General features: G+C 48.2%; 1 protein-coding gene across 3 annotated transcripts in view; it reads left to right on the top strand.

The window, feature by feature from the left end:
* The window catches only part of TRANK1 (tetratricopeptide repeat and ankyrin repeat containing 1), a 99,334-nt gene that overhangs the window by 42,770 nt on the left and 37,338 nt on the right, over nt 1–19,226 (top strand). For 2 of the 3 annotated variants that reach the window (XM_055414664.2, XM_088831786.1), the window contains 5 exons: nt 2,822–2,992; nt 12,375–12,536; nt 13,388–13,642; nt 15,304–15,480; nt 16,092–18,983. In XM_055414664.2, coding sequence (XP_055270639.2) covers nt 2,822–2,992; nt 12,375–12,536; nt 13,388–13,642; nt 15,304–15,480; nt 16,092–18,983 — 3,657 coding nt within the window. The remainder of the gene's footprint in view (nt 1–2,821; nt 2,993–12,374; nt 12,537–13,387; nt 13,643–15,303; nt 15,481–16,091; nt 18,984–19,226) is intronic. The other variant, XM_088831787.1, reaches the window with a different exon arrangement.

Raw genomic sequence — 19,226 nt, 5'->3', positions numbered from 1 at the left:
ACCTCCTCTTAATCTCTTCTGCTTCAGTTAGGTCCATACCATTCTGTCCTTTATCATATCCATCCTTGCATGAAATGTTCTCTTGATATCTCCAATTTTCTTGAAGAAATCTCTAGTCTTTCCTATTCTGTTGTTTTCCTCTATTTCTTTGCATTCTTCACTTAAGAAGGCTTTCTTATCTCTCCTTTCTATTTTCTGGAACTCTGCATTCAGTTGGCTATATCTTTCCCTTTCTCAACTGCCTTTCGCTTCTCTTCTTTTCTCAGCTACTTGTAAAGTCTCCTCAGACAACCACTTTGCCTTCTTGGCATTTCTTTTGCTTTGGGATGGTTTTGGTCACCACCTGTATAATGTTACAAACCTCTGTCCATAGTTCTTCAGGCACTCTGTCTACCAGATCTAACACCTTGAATCTATTCATCAACTCCACTGTATAATCATAAGAGATTTGATTTAGGTCATACCTTAATGGCCTAGTGGTTTTCCCTACGTTCTTCAATTTAAGCCTGATTTTGCAATAAGGAATTCATGATCTGAGCCACAGTCTTGTCTTTGCTGACTGTATAGGGCTTCTCCATCTTTTGCTGCAAAGAATATAATCAATCTGATTTTGGTATTGACCATCTGGTGATGTCCATGTGTAGAGTCATCTCTTCTGTTGCTGGAAGAGGGTGTTTGCTATGATCAGTGCATTCTCTTGGCAAAACTCTGTTAGCCTTTGCCCTGTTTCATTTTGTACTCCACGTCCAAACTTGCCTGTTACTCCAGGTATCTCTTGACTTCCTACTTTGGTATTCCAATCCTCTGTGATGAAAAGGACATCTTTTTTTTGGTGTTAATTCTAGAAGGTCTTGTAGGTCTTCATAGAACCGTTCAACTTCAGCTTCTTTGGCATTATTGGTTGGGACCTAGACTTGGATTACTATGATATTGAATGGTTTGCCTTGGAAATGAACCAAGATCATTCTGTCTTTTTTGAGATTGCACCCAAGTACTACATTTTGGACTCTTTTGTTGACTAGAGAGTTACTCCATATCTTCAAAGAGATTCTTGTCCACAGTAGTAGATACAACGGTCCTCTGAATTTAATTTGCCCGTTCCTGTCCATTTTAGTTCACTGATTCCTAAGGTACTGATGTTCACTCTTGCCATCTCCTGCTTGACCACTTCCAATTTACCTTGATTCATGGACCTAACATTCCAGGTTCCTATACAATATTGCTATTTACAGTATCAGGCTTTACTTCCACCACCATGTTTGGGGTGGTGATCTCATCCACAGCTGGGCATCATTTCCGCGTTGGTCCAGCCTCTTCATTCTTTCTGGAGCTATTAGTAATTGCCTTCCCCACTTCCCTAGTAACATATTGTACACCTTCCGACCTGGGGGGGTGGCTCATCTTCTGGTGTCATATCTTTTTGCCTTTTCACACTGCTCACGAGGTTCTTGTGGCAAAAATAGTGGAGTAGTTTGCTGTTCCCTCCTCCCGTGAACACGTTTTGTCAGAACTCTCCACAATGACCCATACGTCTTGGGCAGCTCTGCACAGAATGGCTCATAGCTTCACTGAGCTATGCAAGCCCATTCGCCTCAGCAAGGCTGTGATCCATGAAGGGGTTGTAGGACCAAGGTCCCCGTTTTCTTGCTGGCTGTCGGCCAGAGGCTGCTCTCAGTTTCCACAGACCGCACGCATTCTTTGTCTAACGGCCTCCTCTGTCTTCAGAGCCAGCAGGGAAGAACTTCTTGTGCATTGGATCCCTCATACTCTGAATCTCTGCCTTCTTGCATCTCTGATCTCTAAACCTTTGACCTTTAGGGCTCATGTGATCAGACCAGGTTAATCTCCCCATCTTAAGGTCAGCTGCTTTGGGAAGTTAAATACATTTGCAGAGTCTCATCACAGCAGAGTTTAGATTGGTATTAAATGGATAACTGGGGGAAGATGTGTGTATACCAGGGGTTGAGAGTCTCAGGGTCTTTCTGAGAATTTTGCTTTTCACAGTGCGATACTTGATGGGTGAGAAGTATACTTAAATTTTGCCTTATTTTTGTAAAGTGAGAAGTGAGCAGTTGTGGCTGGGGGGATGGGAAAGGACAGCATCACAAGCAGGATGGTGCCTGGTGTAGAGTTGCTGTGTCAAGGTGGTGAATTGTCAGAAAGCATGGGTTTGGAAGCTGGGAATCAGGCACTGATTCTTGTAACTCTCTGAGCTCACATAAGTCTTCATACCTCCAGGGATACACCTGTTACATTCTGAAAACAGTTGCGTCTATGATCACAGAGACCACTTGGCGCTTGGCAAATCAATGTTAAAGCAGCAGATGGAGCCAGCAGCCAGAGCTGGGGTTAACGAAGGTTCAAACAGTGACGTGAAGACCCTGATGCAAAAGCAATTGCCACTTTTCTTCTCTTGTCCCCAGACTGTTTTTTTTTTTTGGAAGTATGTTCTGTTTCCTCTCTAAGGAATAAAGAAATCCGAAGTCACAGCTTGCTGTCATCCTTACAGCTGTAACTGTTGCCTAGTTACAAGAGTCCCCCTCTCCTTGCTTGTTGCCAAGGAGATGGGAGAAAGGTAGAGAGGAGTGCACTTCTGAACCTTTTTAAAGCTATTGTCCTTCCCACTCCACATAGGACTCCTGGCTCCGGGGACTCGGCTGGATTGCTCAAGGCCAGCAGTTCAGCTTCTGTAAACAGAGGGACGCTAGTCCCCTTGCCCCAGGCCGCTTAGTCTGGTAACAGGGTGGATGTGTGCTCATGGGGACATCTCCTTATGGAAGAAACCGTGACAACCCCCCCTTCTCACTTTGGCCTGCTCTAGGGCAAACAGAGGATGTACAGATGCTCCTGCGCTTTGGGGCTGACCCCACCCTGGTGGATCAACAGTCCCGGTCTCCCGTGGATGTGCTGAAGAGGAACAAGAACTTCAGAGCCATTGACAAAATCAACAGCCACTTGGAAAAGCTGGCAGCGTGTTCTAAGGACCCCTCAGGTACAGCTTCCAGGGAATTAACTTTTTCGAGGGGGCAAAGCTGGTTCTGTGAAATTAGGTACAAATCAGTATATCTTGTCTTAGCACACGAAGATGAAAGTGAGACCTCCCAGTCTTTGGAAAGCTTGCATGCTTTTTTGAAAGACAGAATGAGACAACTGTTATTTAAAAAGCATCTACTACATTCTAGGAACTTGGCCAAGTCTACCCTTGGGCAGTAAGCGTGATTTTTTTTTTTCCATGCATGGACATAGTAAAAAATGAAAAAAAAATCAGACAGAACAGGAGATAACAAAAATCAAGCCCACTTCTGAGAAACAACCACAGCCAACAATTAAAAGCACATTTGTAACTCTATTTCTTAATCTGTCAATTTGGATAGCATCTGTGGACTGACTGCTATAAAGATAAAATGCAGCAAGTCAGCCCTTATTGAATTTTGCCTAGTAAAGTGATTTGTGCCATTTACATTCTGTTCCTTAATTCTGGATTTTCTGTGCTTCGTCTATAGACCGATTCTGAAAATTGAAAAAACGTTAATTTGCCTTTATATGGCAGTATGATTTCTACAACTAGTAGCCAGTATTGCACCCAATGAGAAGAGTCATCAAATGCCCTGAAAACTTTGCTCTTGAAATATGATACTCTCTAAGCATCCTAGTTTGATGGAGCATACAGACACGTCATTGTATATGTGTGTATGTACAGATGTGTACGTACACACAAATGATTTTAGGTTTGTTTAGATTTTTATTTAGACTGTAGCCCCAGCACACATTAGCTTTTTTAGCTCTCGCACTCATATGCAGCACTTGTGGCTCATGCTGTCTGTCTAGATTTCTCTCTTGCTCTGCTAAGTGCCAACTCCAGTTAAGTTCTTCACTGAGGAGATATGCATAGTAGACTTACAGGGTTTTTGAAAATGTCTTTATTCTGTCCTTAGATTGAGAATTGGCCTGCATGTAGGCCTTGTATTTCATTGATCTTCCGTTGCACTTTCCCCCCACATTTTGCCATCTTTGAATTGGATTGCGTTTCATGATCAGTGATGTGTCACAGTTTAATGGCAGCCTTTTCTGGTGTGTGACAGTCTGGGATCTCTTGGATTTGTGAAATATGCTGTAAAACCTTGTTCCTCACAACTTTGTATTCTCGCCTCCATTACTGATGAGAAGTAATGTCAGTCTTACTTATTTTCCCTTCTAGAATTTCCTGTCCTTAGAATTGTGGAATTTCCCAGGGCTGTATCTAGGTGTGGGTCCTTATTCATTCTTCTTGCTTATTAGCACCTTATGATCCCTTTTAGTCTAATTTTTTTTAGCTCAGGGAAATGATCTTCTATCATTTTGTTTCCTTCCAGTGTCTCTTTGCCACCACTTTCATAGATGAGCTTCCCCTCTGCTTTCCCTAATGCTTTCTATCTCTTTTTTTCTTTCCAGATCTTTAACTCGGACTTTAGGTTTTCCTTTTATAATTCAGCTTGTCTATTGCATTTTTTAATTTGAAACTCAGTTTTAATTTCTAAGAACTCTATCTGGTTCTGTTTCTTTCTTTTTTTACTTTAAAACCTTGTGTGCATATATAAGTAGCCCGGCCCCCTTCCTTTAAGAAGCAGGAAAATGCACCTGCCGCTGTCTTTGTTGCTGTTGTTATTCTAGAGTCTATGGTCATGTCACAGAGTTGATAGGATTTCTTGGCTGTTTTGTGTTCAGGAGGATCATTTCTCTTTCTGCCATTGATTGATAACTCCTTGGATCCTGTTAGCAGTTATGGATTCAAGGGGTCTAGTACCTCCTAGGCCTCGTCAAGTATTCAGAAGGGGAGTCATCATCAAGTGCATAAAATGAGGACTAAGCCTCTTTCAGACATTGAGATAGAAATCAGTGGGGCTCTGCCGGGCGTGGGATGAAAGGCAATCCAGGATTCCTTCACCCAGCCCTCCCTCCCTTTGTTATCCTCCTTCGGATTTTTAAGTGGGTCTTCCATATGTTAGATTCACAAGGAAGGAGAAAAGCACACGCATGAATTTTTTCGAAGTTCGACATGACACGGCAGGTGAGCCCTCCTAAGAAAACAAGGAAACGGTCAGAGAAGTGGCGAAGCCTCGTCTTTTCCTATTGCTTTGAGCACAGAGAGGCCGCCTAGAAAAGCTATTGTACTGTTGCCAAGGGGTCCCTAAAAGAGGATGTGAGTGCTGGCGATTCTTAGACACAGGAACATAACAGGAATGGGGGCTGCTTTTATCATTTTCCCTTGGGTCTGAAGATTAGTTTGCCTCTTTTCTTCTGGGATTTAATTTCCCCAAGAATGATCAGGCAAGCTTTCAGGTGGGGAGGTGGAAATCTTTCAGGTGAAAAGGAGGGAGAGCAAAGGTGAGAGGAACTTGGAAAAGATGAGTGCTAGACGCCAGTTCCTCTCTGGGGGGGCACGAACATCCATGACGCCTGGACCATGTCTAAGTCATTTTGGATGCTTTCAGTTCAGTTCAGTCACTCAGTCGTGTCCGACTCTTTGCGACCCCATGAATCCCAGCACGCCAGGCCTCCCTGTCCATCACCAACTCCCGGAGTTCACTCAAACTCATGTCCATCCAGTCGGTGATTCTTAGTTCATTCTAAATAGGCTCTCTTCCACCTGGCCACATTGGGGTTTGTTTTCCTTACCACCTCCTGGAAAATTGACCCCTCTACCCCGACACATACACACAGACATACACACACTCACTTGACACTCAAAAAACTAAGATCATGCCATCCAGTCCCATTACTTCATGGCAAATATATGGGGAAATAATAGAAACAGTGACAGACTTTATTTTCTTGGGCTCCAAAATCACTGCAGATGGTGACTGCAGCCATGAAATTACAAGACACTTGCTCCTTGGAAGAAAAGCTATGACAAACCTAGACAGCATATTAAAAAGCAGAGACATTATTTGCCAACAAAGGTCTGTCTAGCCAAAACTATGGTTTTTGCAGTAGTCATGTATGGATGTGAGAGTTGGACCATAAAGAAGGCTGAGCAGCATAGATTGTTGCTTTTGATCTGTGGTGTTGGAGAAGGCTCTTGAGAGTCCCTAGTACAGCAAGGAGATCAAACCAGTCCATCCTACAGGAAATCAGTCCTGAATATTCCTTGGAAGGACTGATGCTGAAGCTGAAACTCTAATAGTTTGGCCACCTGATGTGAAAGAGCCAAGTCATTGGAAAAGACCATGATGCTGGGAAAGATTGAAGGCAGGAGGAGAAGGGGGCATGCCAGAGGATGGGATGGTTGGATGGCATCACTGACTCAATGGACATGAGTATGAGCAAATTCCGGGAGATAGTGAAACACAGGGAAGCCTGGTGTGCTGCAGTCCATGGGGCTGCAAAGTCGGACACGGCTGAGCAACTGAGCAACGACAACAACAAGCAACTGAAGAACTGAAGTTCTGTTTAATTAACTTTACTTTTAGGTAGTTAAGTTACTGGGCCTCTGTATTGGACAGTATCATTTTACACTTTAACCCAGAATGGCTTTCTGTGTAGAGTAGTAGTGTTATGCCCTGAGTCCGGTCCCCCCCATACTGGTAGGATAAGACACTCGCAGCAATGCAAAAGCAGGAATGGGGTTTATTTCTAGCTCAAGCTAGGGCTCATGCCTCCTCCAGCGCAGTGGAGTGGGACAAGAGCCCCGAGCCCAGGTCACAGCGGTTTTTATAATCTCAGGTTACATAAGCACCTATTTCTGTTCAAAAGATCAAGCTGGCAGAAGCTCATTGGCCAGTTCATGCATGCACGGAAGCTCATTGGCCAGTTTATACGCGCGCGCGGGGTTTTTCTGGGGGATTTCCCTTTTTACTCTGATTGGCTCGACTTTTGGCGCCGGGGGGACTTTTCTAGGGAGGAGTTTCTTAATTTTTGGCGCCGGTGGGATCTTAGGGAGGAGTTTCTGTGGACTTAGCCTCCACCTCTCTCCAGGAAATCAAAACTTAGGCCTAAGCAAGGTCTCAGGCCTATCCTGGCTACTCAGATGTTAGGGCTCCTAACAGTAGTTGAGAAAGACAGTGGGAAGGAAGGGCAGAAGGAGGGCCTGGGGCCATGGGAATGCAGGTGTATCTTCATGAAAATGAAGATTATATGGATTTTAATCTCTCCCCATTCACACATTAGTGGGCACAATGGAAGCATTATTTTTAGGAAGAGATGCTACCTAGGGGGTTGGTACCCTTGTTCCTGACCTGAGTTGATGGGCTTTTTAAAAAATTCATTTATTTATTTGTAGGGCTTCCCCTGTGGTTCAGTGGTAAAGAACCCACTTGCCAAATGCAGGAGATGTGGGTTTGATGTCTGGGTTGGCAAGATCGCCTGGAGAAGGAAATGGTAACCCACTCCAGTATTCTTGCTTGGGAAATCCCATGGACAGAGGAACCTGGTGGGCTACAGTCCATGGGGTCACAAATGAGTCAGACACGACTTTGCAACTAAACAACAGCAACAATTTATTTATTTTTAAATGAAGCTGGGGCTTCATTGCTGTCCACAAGCCCATTGCGCACTTCTCATTGTGGCGACTTCTCTTGTTGCAGAGCACAGGCTGTAGATGAACGGGCTTCAGTAGGTGAGACCTACGGGCTTGCAGGCTCTAGAGCACGGACTCAGTAGTTGTGTACAGGGGCTTTAGTTGCTCTGAGGAATGTGGAATCTTTCTGGACCAGAGATTGAACCCATGTCTGCCGCATTGGCAGGCAGATTCTTGTCCACTACACCACCAAGGAAGACCACTTGATGGGTTTCGTTTTTCACATCTGTGGTCCTGAGTAAAGCATCATTAGGACACTAGCTTGTGTGCCCAGATGAACAAGCTAGGATATAGGCTAGGATAAAAGATGGCGGCTCCTGTGCCCCATTCTGATGAAAATGGAGATGGTTATCTTTGGGTGGCTTTTGCATGTAGGTGAGAAAGCCTGAGAAATACTCAGTGAAGATTTCTGCTGCTCTCTAAATAAGAGCTTGCATTAACGTGCACGTGAATCCTTTGGGAGCCTTTTAAATGCAGATATTACTTCAGCAGATTCGGGGCAGGCCCTTTCTCGCTAGCTGCCAGGGGAAGGCAGGGCTCACAGGGCAGCAGGGAGGCTGGGAGCGGGCTGAACCTGAGAGGTCAGGGTTACCTGTCTTTCCCGGCCTCTCATGACAACCACTAGAGGGCAGCACGTCCACCTTCTCCAGCAGCTGGACCGCCCTCAGGACCAAGAGGAGATTGGCACCTCTTTGGTTATTGTTCTTGGTCGGTGGTGATTTTTCCTTTGATTCGCTGGTGCGTGGCTTTTCAGAGAATGAATCCAGGCATCGGAAGCCTTTCTGTCTGGTCCTCCCCTCGGCACCAGCTGCTTTCTGCTCCGTGAAGGTGCCTCTTGCCCAGGACTAAGAGGGCTGTGACCTTCTCTCTGTGTGTCTGTTTCTCCCATAGATGGAGCCTCTGACTCAGAGGCCCTGGCGTGTCATCCTCGAGTCCCTTAGCACCACAAAGTGCCCTCTTTTTCAGTAAATGAAGACATGCAATACTGATGATACTTTTTCCTTATTATAAAATCAATAGATTCTTTTTAAAAAAAATATTCTTCATAAACCCACCTGCTTGGAAACATTAATATAGTTTTGATTTAGTCATTGACTCTTATTCCATGCATTTACAGTTATATATTTTAATTTACTTTTATAAAAATGGGATGGCTGCATAAATTTCACTTGATAAAGTGTTTGTAATAAAGCTTGTCAGTTTCATCTTTTTTACCTTGAAAGGAAGATTTCATACAAAAGCAAAATCTTTTGAAATGATATATTTCTGTTTTTTAACAAGAAGAATCTGCCTGTAATGCAGGAGACTTAGGAGATGTGGGTTTGATCCCTGGGTCGGGAAGGTCCTCTGGAGGAGGAAGTGGCACCCACTCCAGCTTTCTTCCCTGGAAAATCCCATGGACAGAGGAGCCTAATGGGCTACAGTCTACAGTGGTCACAAAGAGTCAGACACACCTGAGCAACTAACACACACAAGAACTATTACAGCTGAGCACTACTGCAGCTTTAAAAGATCTCTTTTAATTTTGAATCTGCTTGTATATATCTATTAAATACGATCATTGTAGAAAATTTGTAAGAATATCATTTTATATCAAAACAAAGGGACTTTCCTGGTCAGCCAGTGGTTAGGATTCCACACTTACACTGCAGGGGGCACAGGTTCAATCCTTAGTCAGGGAACTAAGATCCCACATGTCTTGGGAAGCAGCCAAAAAAGAAAAAAATAAACTTTTTAAATAAATAAAAATAAAAACAAAACTTTATTGTAATTACACTTTGGCATATTTTTATCTAGTCTTTTGGTTGTTCATTACTTACATAGTCATCTTTTTAAAAAACCTGTGATTATAATGTATGAACAACCTTATAACCCAAAGTTTCTTCTCTCTCTTAAGCTTATAGAAAATTTAGGAAAAAGCAGACAAGTTCAGAGTAATAAATCACGTGTACCTACCCAGGATGCCAACTCACAGCTACCACTGTCAGTGTGTCAGCACATTTCCTTTCATGCTTTTCTGTGTTGTTGACATCACTCTAGTTTCTTGCCTGATTTCTGTACCTTTCTCTGGTCTATAACCACCTTAATTATTCTGAACCACACAGCCACGCATTATTATACAACTGCATCTCACTGTCTCTGCTGTCAAGCTTGGTAATCTTTCTGTTCAGTTTCAAATGACTTTTATACTAAACCCACTGCCCTGGTGGAAGAACGATGCCGTGAGGCAGGAGGCAGGGGACAAGTGGCCAGGTCTCCACTGCTTGGTGGAGAAGGAAGTTCCTCCTTTACCAAGGGTTCCGTTCCCTGTGTTGTGCATTATCACTGTTTTCTGTGTCTTCAGAGGCATTCTAGCATGAAGGTGGGATGCCAGGCCCAGGGGTATTGTTCAGTCACTGTTGAACCGCACAGTTCATGTTCTCTGCCTCAGTGTGGGCTGCTTGCTTAGGTGATGTGGGTCTTCCTGTGCCACGGGTTTCCACTTCCTTTTCTCTAGAGGTTAGTGCTTGAGTGGTCTTGCTTCTGTCTGGCATGGGAAAGTCTCTTGATTAGAAGGCAGTGGAGGTTTGCCTGGGAAGTTGGTGGGTGTGTGTGTGTTTCTGGCTCTCTGACCCAGTCTTTTGAAAGGCGATCCAGGTGTGTATCAGAAGGCACAGCAGGTGAAGTCGGAGCTCTGCTTGGGTCCCCTGGGTCCCTTCCCACTGCTGTGTGCTCCCTGACGTGCCTTCACTTTGCAGAGCCCACACCTAAGGCTTGTTCTCAAAGAGAATAGCCTATGGGCTTATGGAGCCTGCTTTGCTCAGGCTCCTTCAAACCAGAAGTGCATGGGAATTTATAGCCTCTATGTGACAAGTTGACTCACTGGAAAAGACTCTGATGCTAGGAAAGGTTGGGGGCGGGAGGAGAAGGGGACGACCAAGAATGAGATGGCTGGATGGCATCACCGACTCTGTGGACATGCGTTTGAGTGTACTCCGGGAGTTGGTGATGGACAGGGAGGCCTGGCGTGCTGTGATTCATGGGGTCGCGGAGAGTCAGACACGACTGAGCGACTGAACTGAACTGAACTGAACTGAGGGCTTCCCTCGGAGAAGGCAATGGCAAGCCACTCCAGTACTCTTGCCTAGAAAATGCCATGGATGGAGGAGCCTGGTAGGCTGCAGTCCGTGGGGTCGCTAAGGGTCGGACACGACTGAGTGATTTCAGTTTCACTTTTCACTTTCACACATTGGAGAAGGAAATGGCAACCCACTCCAGTGTTCTTGCCTGGAGAATCCCAGGGAAGAGGGAGCCTGGTGGGCTTCCACCTATGGGGTCACACAGAGTCGGACACAACTAAAGCAGCAGCAGCAGCAGCAGGACTTCCCTGGTAGCTCAGTTGGCAAAGAATCCACCTGCAATGCAGGAGACCCCGATTCGATTCTTGGGTCGGGAAGATCCGCTGGAGAAGGGATAGGCTACCCGCTCCAGTATTCTTGGGCTTCCCTTGTGGCTCAATTGGTAAAGAATCCGCCTGCAATGCGGGAGACCTGGGTTCAATCTCTGGGTTGGGAAGATCCCCTGGAGAAGGGAAAGGCACTCCAGTATTCTGGCCTGGAGAATTCCATGGACTGTATAGTCCATGGGGTCACAAAGAGTCGGACACAACTGAGCGACTTTCACTGTCTCACTCAAGGCAGGCTGTGGACAGTGGCAGACAGAGGTGAGAATCTGAAAGCCCATTCCCCTTGCCTTGGACAGCACAGCTCTGAGTGATTCACTCCAGATCCCCCAGGGGACCGTGGAGCTGACAGCCTGCCTGCTTCCTCCCCAGCCCTCACCTGCTCCCCCCACCCTCACTGTTCTTTTCTTTCTTGAACTACTTGCACACAAATCTTTGCCTTGGGGTCTGCTGTGGGAGACCTGACTGCTGATGGGATGCTTTTATTTTTCCATCTCCTTTAAAGGGTCCCTGCTTCTGTTAGAACATGACATTGAACATGCATTCACCTCTTCACCATATGATAGTACTTAAGCCAGGTGTGAAAAACCCACATCCAGCTGATCTGTTTAGTAAGATTCCATGTTAACCAGAAGAGCTTTTTGAGTGTATAATCTGATACCAAATAAAGCATTTACCCCTTTTCAGCCTTCCTTTATTGGATGATTTCTAATCATAACTACTTTCTCAGTAAATTGAACCGAGGGGATCATGTCTTCCCTCTTGGCTAGAGCTGGCTCCTTACTATTGGCTTTTTCCATTTGCCAATTAGATGTGTGGGTGGCTGGTGTGTAGTTGGATGTTGCTGCTACAGTAAGCTACCCTCCTGCTGTTATATCCTTGAACTCTTGCATCAGTTATCCATTGCTACTTAACAAACAGCCCTCAAACTTAGGGATTTAAACCAACAAGCACTTATTCAGTTTATTATCCTGCAGCTCAGCCACTGAGGCTGTGCTGTTCTCATAGCTGTACCAGAACTTCTTCAAGTGTCTGCCTCTTGCTGATCTTGACTGGGCTCTTTCCTATCTGTGGGGCCTCAGTTTGGAATACTGGATTGATTCATCTTTGTTTTATGATGTTTCTTATCTAGCCTGGACCTGAATAGAACTAAACAAGGTTTCTTGAGGCTCAGGCTCAGAACTGGCACAAAACTGGCACAATCACTACCTTCTCCTTGTCATAGCAGGTCATGAAGCTAGGCTAGAGAGGTGAAAGGGGGAACAGGTGCTCTGCAGTCGCCTGGCTACATGGAGGGGTGGAGAGCTGCGATCGTCTTTGCAGTCTATGCCTGTGTGATCTCTGCAGTCACAAGAAGCATCTGGGGGTGTTTTGCAGAACTGAGCATTGGTGAGGGACCAGCTAACGTGGGGGACATTTTCCAGAAAGTCTGCGAGCAGCTGGTGACATACATGAACTCAGGAAGTCACTTGCTGCAGAAAAACTTTCTGAAGCAAGAAGTGGTTCAGAGGTTCTTGCGCCTCCTTTCTTCTTTGCAAGGTAAGGTTTCTGACAACCTTCAATTGTGTTCAAAGATGCTCTGTGCACCTTAAGACTCTTTTCTACTATCTGTTTAAGAACTGATTAAAAAATAAATGTTGTGATCTACATGGAGAACATTCAAACGACACAGAACATTCTCCAGTGAAAAGTGGATCATCCACCCCTTGAACTTCCATCTTTAAATCTCATCCCTAGGGCAGCCTCTTGTTTGTTTCATGCATCCTCCTGGAATTTGCATATATGAACCATTTACATTTTTTATTTCTTCATTTTTTGTAAGCTTTATTTAAACTAGTGTTTAAATAATTAAACATTTATTTGTTTGTGCTGAATTTTCTTTGCTACACTCAGGCTTTTTCTAGTTGGGGCAAGCGGAGGCTACTTTCTAGTTGGGGTGCACAGCCTTTTTCTTGTGGAGGCTTCTCTTATGGAACATAGACTCTTGGTGCAAGGGCTCAGTAGTTGTAGCGGATGGGCTTAGTTGCCCCATGGCATGTGGGATCTTCCTGAACCAGGGATCGAACCCATGTCTCCTGCTTTGGCAGGTGGATTCTCAACCACTGGACCACCAGGGAAGTCCCTATCCTTTTTAACATCCCACAGATGTTTCTCTTTTCTGTTGGCTAAGACTGTACACTCCTTGGGTATTTCCAACCTTCTCCAGAAGCTCACTCGCGAGTGCTGTCACTGAGGTTCGCCTGTGATTGAGTAGCATGCCGAAATAACTAAGTACTTGTTTATGGTTTCCTGTAACTTGGGGCAGTGATGTCCCTCTGTTTAGGGTTGTGACTGGGGACAGAAACCACAGGAACCTTTCTTGGAGTGTGGTGTGTTCTTGTTTTTGAAAGAAATCCCTCCTGATCTGGTCTATGACATTGACCGCAACTGTGCCAACACCTTCCTCAAGTTTTTACTGGAAAAACAGAAATGGCCCGAAGTGCTTTTGCTGCTGACCCGAAAGGTGAACGGGCAGCCGCCGCTCGGGGACTGTCTCATCAAAGACTGCAACCTCTCGACCCTCGACCTCTGTGCCATCCTCCCCCACCTCAGGGCCTGGGACCAGCGGAGGACCCTACTTCTGGACCGCTTGATAGACCATGGAGGTGAGTCCCAGATGCTGAGTCAGCACCGGGGTCATGCCCAGGGAGTCCAGGTGCCGCAGGTTATGGCGCTTTCACTTGACTTCAGAGACTCCTTTTTAATTTTTAAAAAATGTATTTATTTTTTGGCTTTGTTGTGGGGCATCCCCTGACCAGGGATCGAACGCACACCCCCTGCGTTGGGCGCATGGAGTCTTAACTACTGGACCACCAGGGAAGTCCCTTGGATTCTCCTTCCACCTCATTATCTTTCTCCTCCATATCTTCTCACTGGAAGCAGTGATCAGGTCAAGGCACTTTTGTGAATTCTTCCCTTCCCTTTGTGTTTTGTGTGAGAAACATCAGGATTGTGGAGGGGCATCAGCCCTGGTGAAGCCGCAGTGGTCGTTTCCTCCTGACCTTCGGCTGGACCATTTCTTGCACTTGATACGCTGTGTGGGTCCTTGTCAAACTCAGCGGTGTTCTTTTCTGATCCATGATTGGATTTGTGATGCTTGTTTTTAAGGAAACGGCCAGATAATGGGTGGGTGGAAACATCTGCCGCTTTCATCAGCACAGTCACACTTGGCTGAATGTGTGTCTGGAGCGTGCAGACAGCTTGCTGGATCCAGTTTTATTTAAAGCTAATCTGGAAACACCAGCCTCCTCTCCCTACACCTCCACCCCTCCAAAACCCCTTCCTAAGGGCACTACGAACTGGTCTCCATCTCCTCATTTATAAAACGGGAGTGACAATAGTCCCCCTTTATCAGGGCTGTTTTGAATATTCAGTGTGTTCATGGATGCAGGATCTGGGCAGAGTGCCTTGGCTGCATGGTTTTCCACCCGCCTTGCAGTTTAAGGGAAATCACCTTCAGAGGAAGTGATGCCACACTGGTCCCAGCTCTCAGAGAGCCTTACAAAGCTCTCCGGTGTTGGCCTTACCCCTGGATTTCAGGAGATAGATGGACGGTTGCCTATTAATGTCTTCAAACTCATTCCTCACATGGAATCTTGCTACCTTTGCCCCAAAACCATGGCAGTTGTGGAATTCCTGTTCTGTTCCTGATGAAGCAAGCACTTATTGAAGGCCTCCCTGGGGTCAGGTGCCAGGGCCCAAGGATGGAGAGTGAACTCCTGGCTGCCAGCGAGCAGCAGTGCAGGAGGGCTGCAGGTCCAAAGAGGGTGGAGGTCGGGGAGCCTGCAGTGCAGAGGGGAAACGCGGACTGAGCTAAAAAGAAGGTGATGTGCGCGTGGGGACATGTCAGGGAACATGATAAATGAGGGCTGACGGGCATTCTCGGGGAGAAGCTTCACAGAAGCAGAGGACATGGGAAGCTTGCTCACGTCCTGGTCACCGAGTGTGTGTCACGGAGAGGGTTGGACAGACACTGGGCGTTCGGTCGCTCACACCGTCCCTTCTCCAAGGCAGTGCTAACGACGGTCCTGCTGCAGCGCGGGAGAGGGAGCCGGAGAGATGGGAAAGGAGGCAAGGCCCAGGGACAGGATGCCTGGAGGGGGCAAGCTTTCCCCCCAAGGGCACTGGGAAGCCCTTGCCTCCCAGAAAGGGAGCTAGCAGGAGGGCCTTGGAAGTAGGGTCAGCACCCCTCCTTGCTTTAGGCTAAAGGATAGAAATGGTCCCATCCCTGGGATGTGGCTCACTCTGTCCTCTCTGCCTCCCCCAGCCTTGCTGGAGGGTCTCCAGAGCAGCCAGGAGACGCCGCTTGCTGTGTGCATGAAGCACGAGGACTTCGACCTGGCCTTCCTCCTGTTGACCAAGGGTGCAGACCCCCGAAGTATTTCTCTCACGGAGGGTGACACTCCCTTGCATGCTGCGCTCCACATCTTCCTAGATATCAAAGGTAGGCTTCATTCTGTCAGCAGTCATTTTCTTGAGAACGAAACTGGATATTAGAAAGGATGCTGTGGTCTTTGGTCTTTCCTACTGGGAAAGCCAACAATCTGGAAAAGGCCTATTTCTTGCCAAGCCCCTATCTCTTGGCCCCTCACCCACAGCTCAATGGGAAGGAGTGACCATCACTGTGAATGGTCAGCGTGGGCTGATGAAGAAGATTTTTATGTTCCAAAGTTGGCCATCCATAGCTACACGTACTTTTCATTTATTTACATCATTTCCAGGGTCCTGACATAAAGGATCTTATTGAAATATTAAGATGGGTTTTTCTGCCTTGGCACTACCGACAGTTGGGCAGGATAATTCATTGTTTTGGGGCTGTGCCATGCATTTGTGGGATGTCCACCCACTAGATGCCAGAAGCACCTCCTAAACTGTGACAATCAAAAGTGTCTCCAGACATAGCCACATGTCAGTTGGGGAGCAAACTGCCCCCAGCTGAGAACCACTGGGTTATGAAATGCTTGGGGAAGTTCTGTGTTCTTAGACCCTTCCCCGCTGGCATCTCTGCTCCCCAGAATAGCTGTCTAGCACTCACAGGGTTTTTGTGTCTTTCAGCTGACATCGGTTTTAACTTCCTCAACCACCTGCTGGATCTGTTCTGGTCCAAGCCAGAGGAGTTTTCCTACCTCAATCCCAACATGCAGGACGGCAGCGGGAACACGTTGATGCATATCCTCTTCCAGAAAGGTATGCTCAAACGCACGGGAAAGCTGCTAGGTCTGCTGGCGAAGTTTGACATCAACCTCAACCTGAAGAACAAGGAAGGCAAAGATGCACGGCACCGCGTGAAGAAGAACGACCCACTGCTCTTGGCCTGGAACAAAGCCCTGATGGAGAGCAGGCGCCGGGGCCGGCAGGACACTGCCGCCCACCTGGGGAAGCCCCCACGCCCGGTGGCCCCTGCTCACACTGCTCAGGTCAAGGGCTCCTCCAAGCTGCTGCTGGGCGCTGTGCGAGCCCCACCCAAAGAAGCCAGGGTCCCTGACAGCTGGGAGACCCTTCCCGATGCCCAGGCCACGAGGCCGGATCCTGGGGCTGCCAGGCCCTGCTCTCGGAGAGACTGCCTCGTGCAGGACATCACAGCTTTGATTCAGCAACTGGAATTGGATTCATCCCTCCCAGAGGACTGTCCCCAGGGCCCCGAGACCCTGGAGACAGGAGCTGGCACCGATGGAGAGAAAGAAGAGCTGCAGGGCGCCCCAGGGGCGGGAGGCTCTGACTGCAGTGGGAACAACCCCGGGGCCCTGGAGGCTGCGGAGGGACTCGTGCAGGCGGGCCTCTCAGCCCCGCGGCTCCTTCCCGAGGGTAACGGGGGGACAGAGGGCAGTGACAGCCAGGACGACTGGAGCGTGCCAGAGATGGACGTCTGCCTCCTGGACTTCGAGAACATGACGTGGGAGATCGAGTGCACTTCAGAAATGCTGAAGAAGCTGTCCAGCAAGGTCATGACCAAGGTCATGAAGAAGAAAATCATCCTCGCCATCCAGAAGCTGGGCAATGGTGAGTGGACCCCGGGCCTGCGGAAGCGGCTGAGGAACCTGAAAGGAAGCATCCAGCTCTTCGAGGCCAAGCTGGACAAGGCGGCCCGGATGCTGTGGGAGCTGGCGATTGACTTCTCCCCGCGGTGCAGCGAGAACCCTGAGAAGATCATGGTGGCGGAGCGCAGTGTGCACCCCACCGAGAAGTCTGGGCGGGTCTACACGGAAATCATACGGATCTGGGACATCGTCTTAGATCACAACAAACTGTCCCACTCCATCCAGGCCATCTGCAGCGCCTACAACCGGGGCTTGTCCTGCATCCTGCGCAAGAAGCTGAAGGGCATCAACAAGGGCCAGGTGTCCGCCAATATGAAACTCCAAAAGCGGATCCCCCGCTGCTATGTGGAGGTCACGGAGGTTGAGAAGGGCGGGGCCCGCGCCGAGCCCGAGTACTTCCCCCCAGCCAGCGCGGTGGAGACGGAATATAACATCATGAAGTTCCACAGCTTCAGCACCAACATGGCCTCCAACATCCTCAATGACACCACGGCCACGGTGGAGTACCCGTTCCGGGTGGGCGAGCTCGAGTACGCGGTGATCAGCCTCAACCCCAGGCCGCTCGAACCCATTATCCTCATTGGGCGCAGCGGCACGGGCAAGACCACCTGCTGCCTGTACAGGCTGTGGAAGAAATTCCACGGCTACTGGGAGAAAGCCGAGCAGGCGGGGAGCCCGCTGCTGGCAAAGCAGATCTGGCTGAAGCGAAGGCTGGAACTGGAACCCAGAAAGGAGGGTCTGGGTGGGGAGGAAGAAGAGGAGGAGGAGGAGGAGGAGGAAGGATCCATGGAGGTGGGAACAGTGGGCTGCCTAGAGGAGAAGCAGGAGAGTGCAGCATGTGCAGAGGGAGCCAGTGGGGAGCCAGGAGGGCCCGGCCAAGAGGAGGAAGAACTCGCCCCCCAAGAGCCCTCCCAGTTGGAGCACTTACATCAGATCTTCGTGACCAAGAACCACGTCCTGTGCCAGGAGGTGCAGAGGAATTTCGTGGAGCTTTCCAAGTCTACCAAGGCCACCAGTCACTACAAACCGCTGGAACCCAATGTCCACAAGCTCCAGGACCTCAGGGATGAGAACTTTCCTCTGTTTGTCACCTCCAAGCAGCTGCTCCTCCTGCTCGATGCTTCTTTGCCCAAACCGTTTTTTCTGAGAAACGAGGATGGCAGCTTGAAAAGATCCATCGTAGGGTGGTCCACGCAGGAAGAGTTGACCATCAGCAACTGGCAGGAGGACGAGGAGGAGGCTGAGGCTGATGGGGACTACGGCGGGGAGGAGGAAAAAACTGTGGAAACGCGCCCCAGCGACAGCGACCCCCGGGTGTATGTCACATTTGAGGTGTTTGTCAATGAGATATGGCCCAAAATGATCAAAGGGAAAACCTCCTACAACCCTGCCCTGATTTGGAAAGAAATAAAATCTTTTCTGAAGGGGTCTTTTGAGGCCCTCAGCTGCCCCCAGGGGAGACTCACGGAAGAAGCATATAAGCAATTAGGGCGGAAGCGGTGCCCCAATTTCAAGGAAGACCGGAGCGAGATCTATGGCCTCTTCTGCCTGTATCAGCAGATTAGGTCTCAGAAAGGGTACTTTGACGATGAGGATGTTCTGTATAACCTATCCCGGAGGCTGTCGAAGCTCAAGGTGCTCCCATGGTCCATCCACGAGCTCTATGGTGATGAGATCCAGGACTTCACCCAAGCCGAGCTGGCGCTGCTGATGAAATGCATCAACGACCCCAATGCCATGTTCCTCACGGGGGACACGGCCCAGAGCATCATGAAGGGCGTGGCCTTCCGCTTCAGTGATCTGCGCTCCCTGTTCCACTACGCCAGTAGGAACGCTGTGGACAAGCAGTGCGCAGTGCGCAAGCCCAAGAAGATCCACCAGCTGTACCAGAACTACAGGTCCCACTCCGGTACGTCCAGGCCTTGGGCTTGCCTTACGGGGGAGGTGCTTGGCACTGACCTTGGGCTGGTTTTAAAGCTGTGACTTGGTTTTGTTGGGTTCTTGTAGCTGAGCCAAGTGCAGTATTTTGGCGTTTGTTAGTAACTACCCTCATGAACAAGGGATACTAGGATTTTTGCCACTGCTCATTTTTTTTTCTCCATCTCTCTCTTTTTTGGGGTGGGGTGGCTTGTGGGATCTTAGTTCCCAGACC

Source organism: Moschus berezovskii, chromosome 24 (genome assembly GCF_049115385.1).
Source record: "Moschus berezovskii isolate FMDL1 chromosome 24, NW_MosBer_1.0, whole genome shotgun sequence".
NCBI classification, from domain to species: domain Eukaryota; kingdom Metazoa; phylum Chordata; class Mammalia; order Artiodactyla; family Moschidae; genus Moschus; species Moschus berezovskii.
Note: the sequence above shows the minus strand (reverse complement) of the source record. Positions and strands in the feature narration are given on the sequence as shown.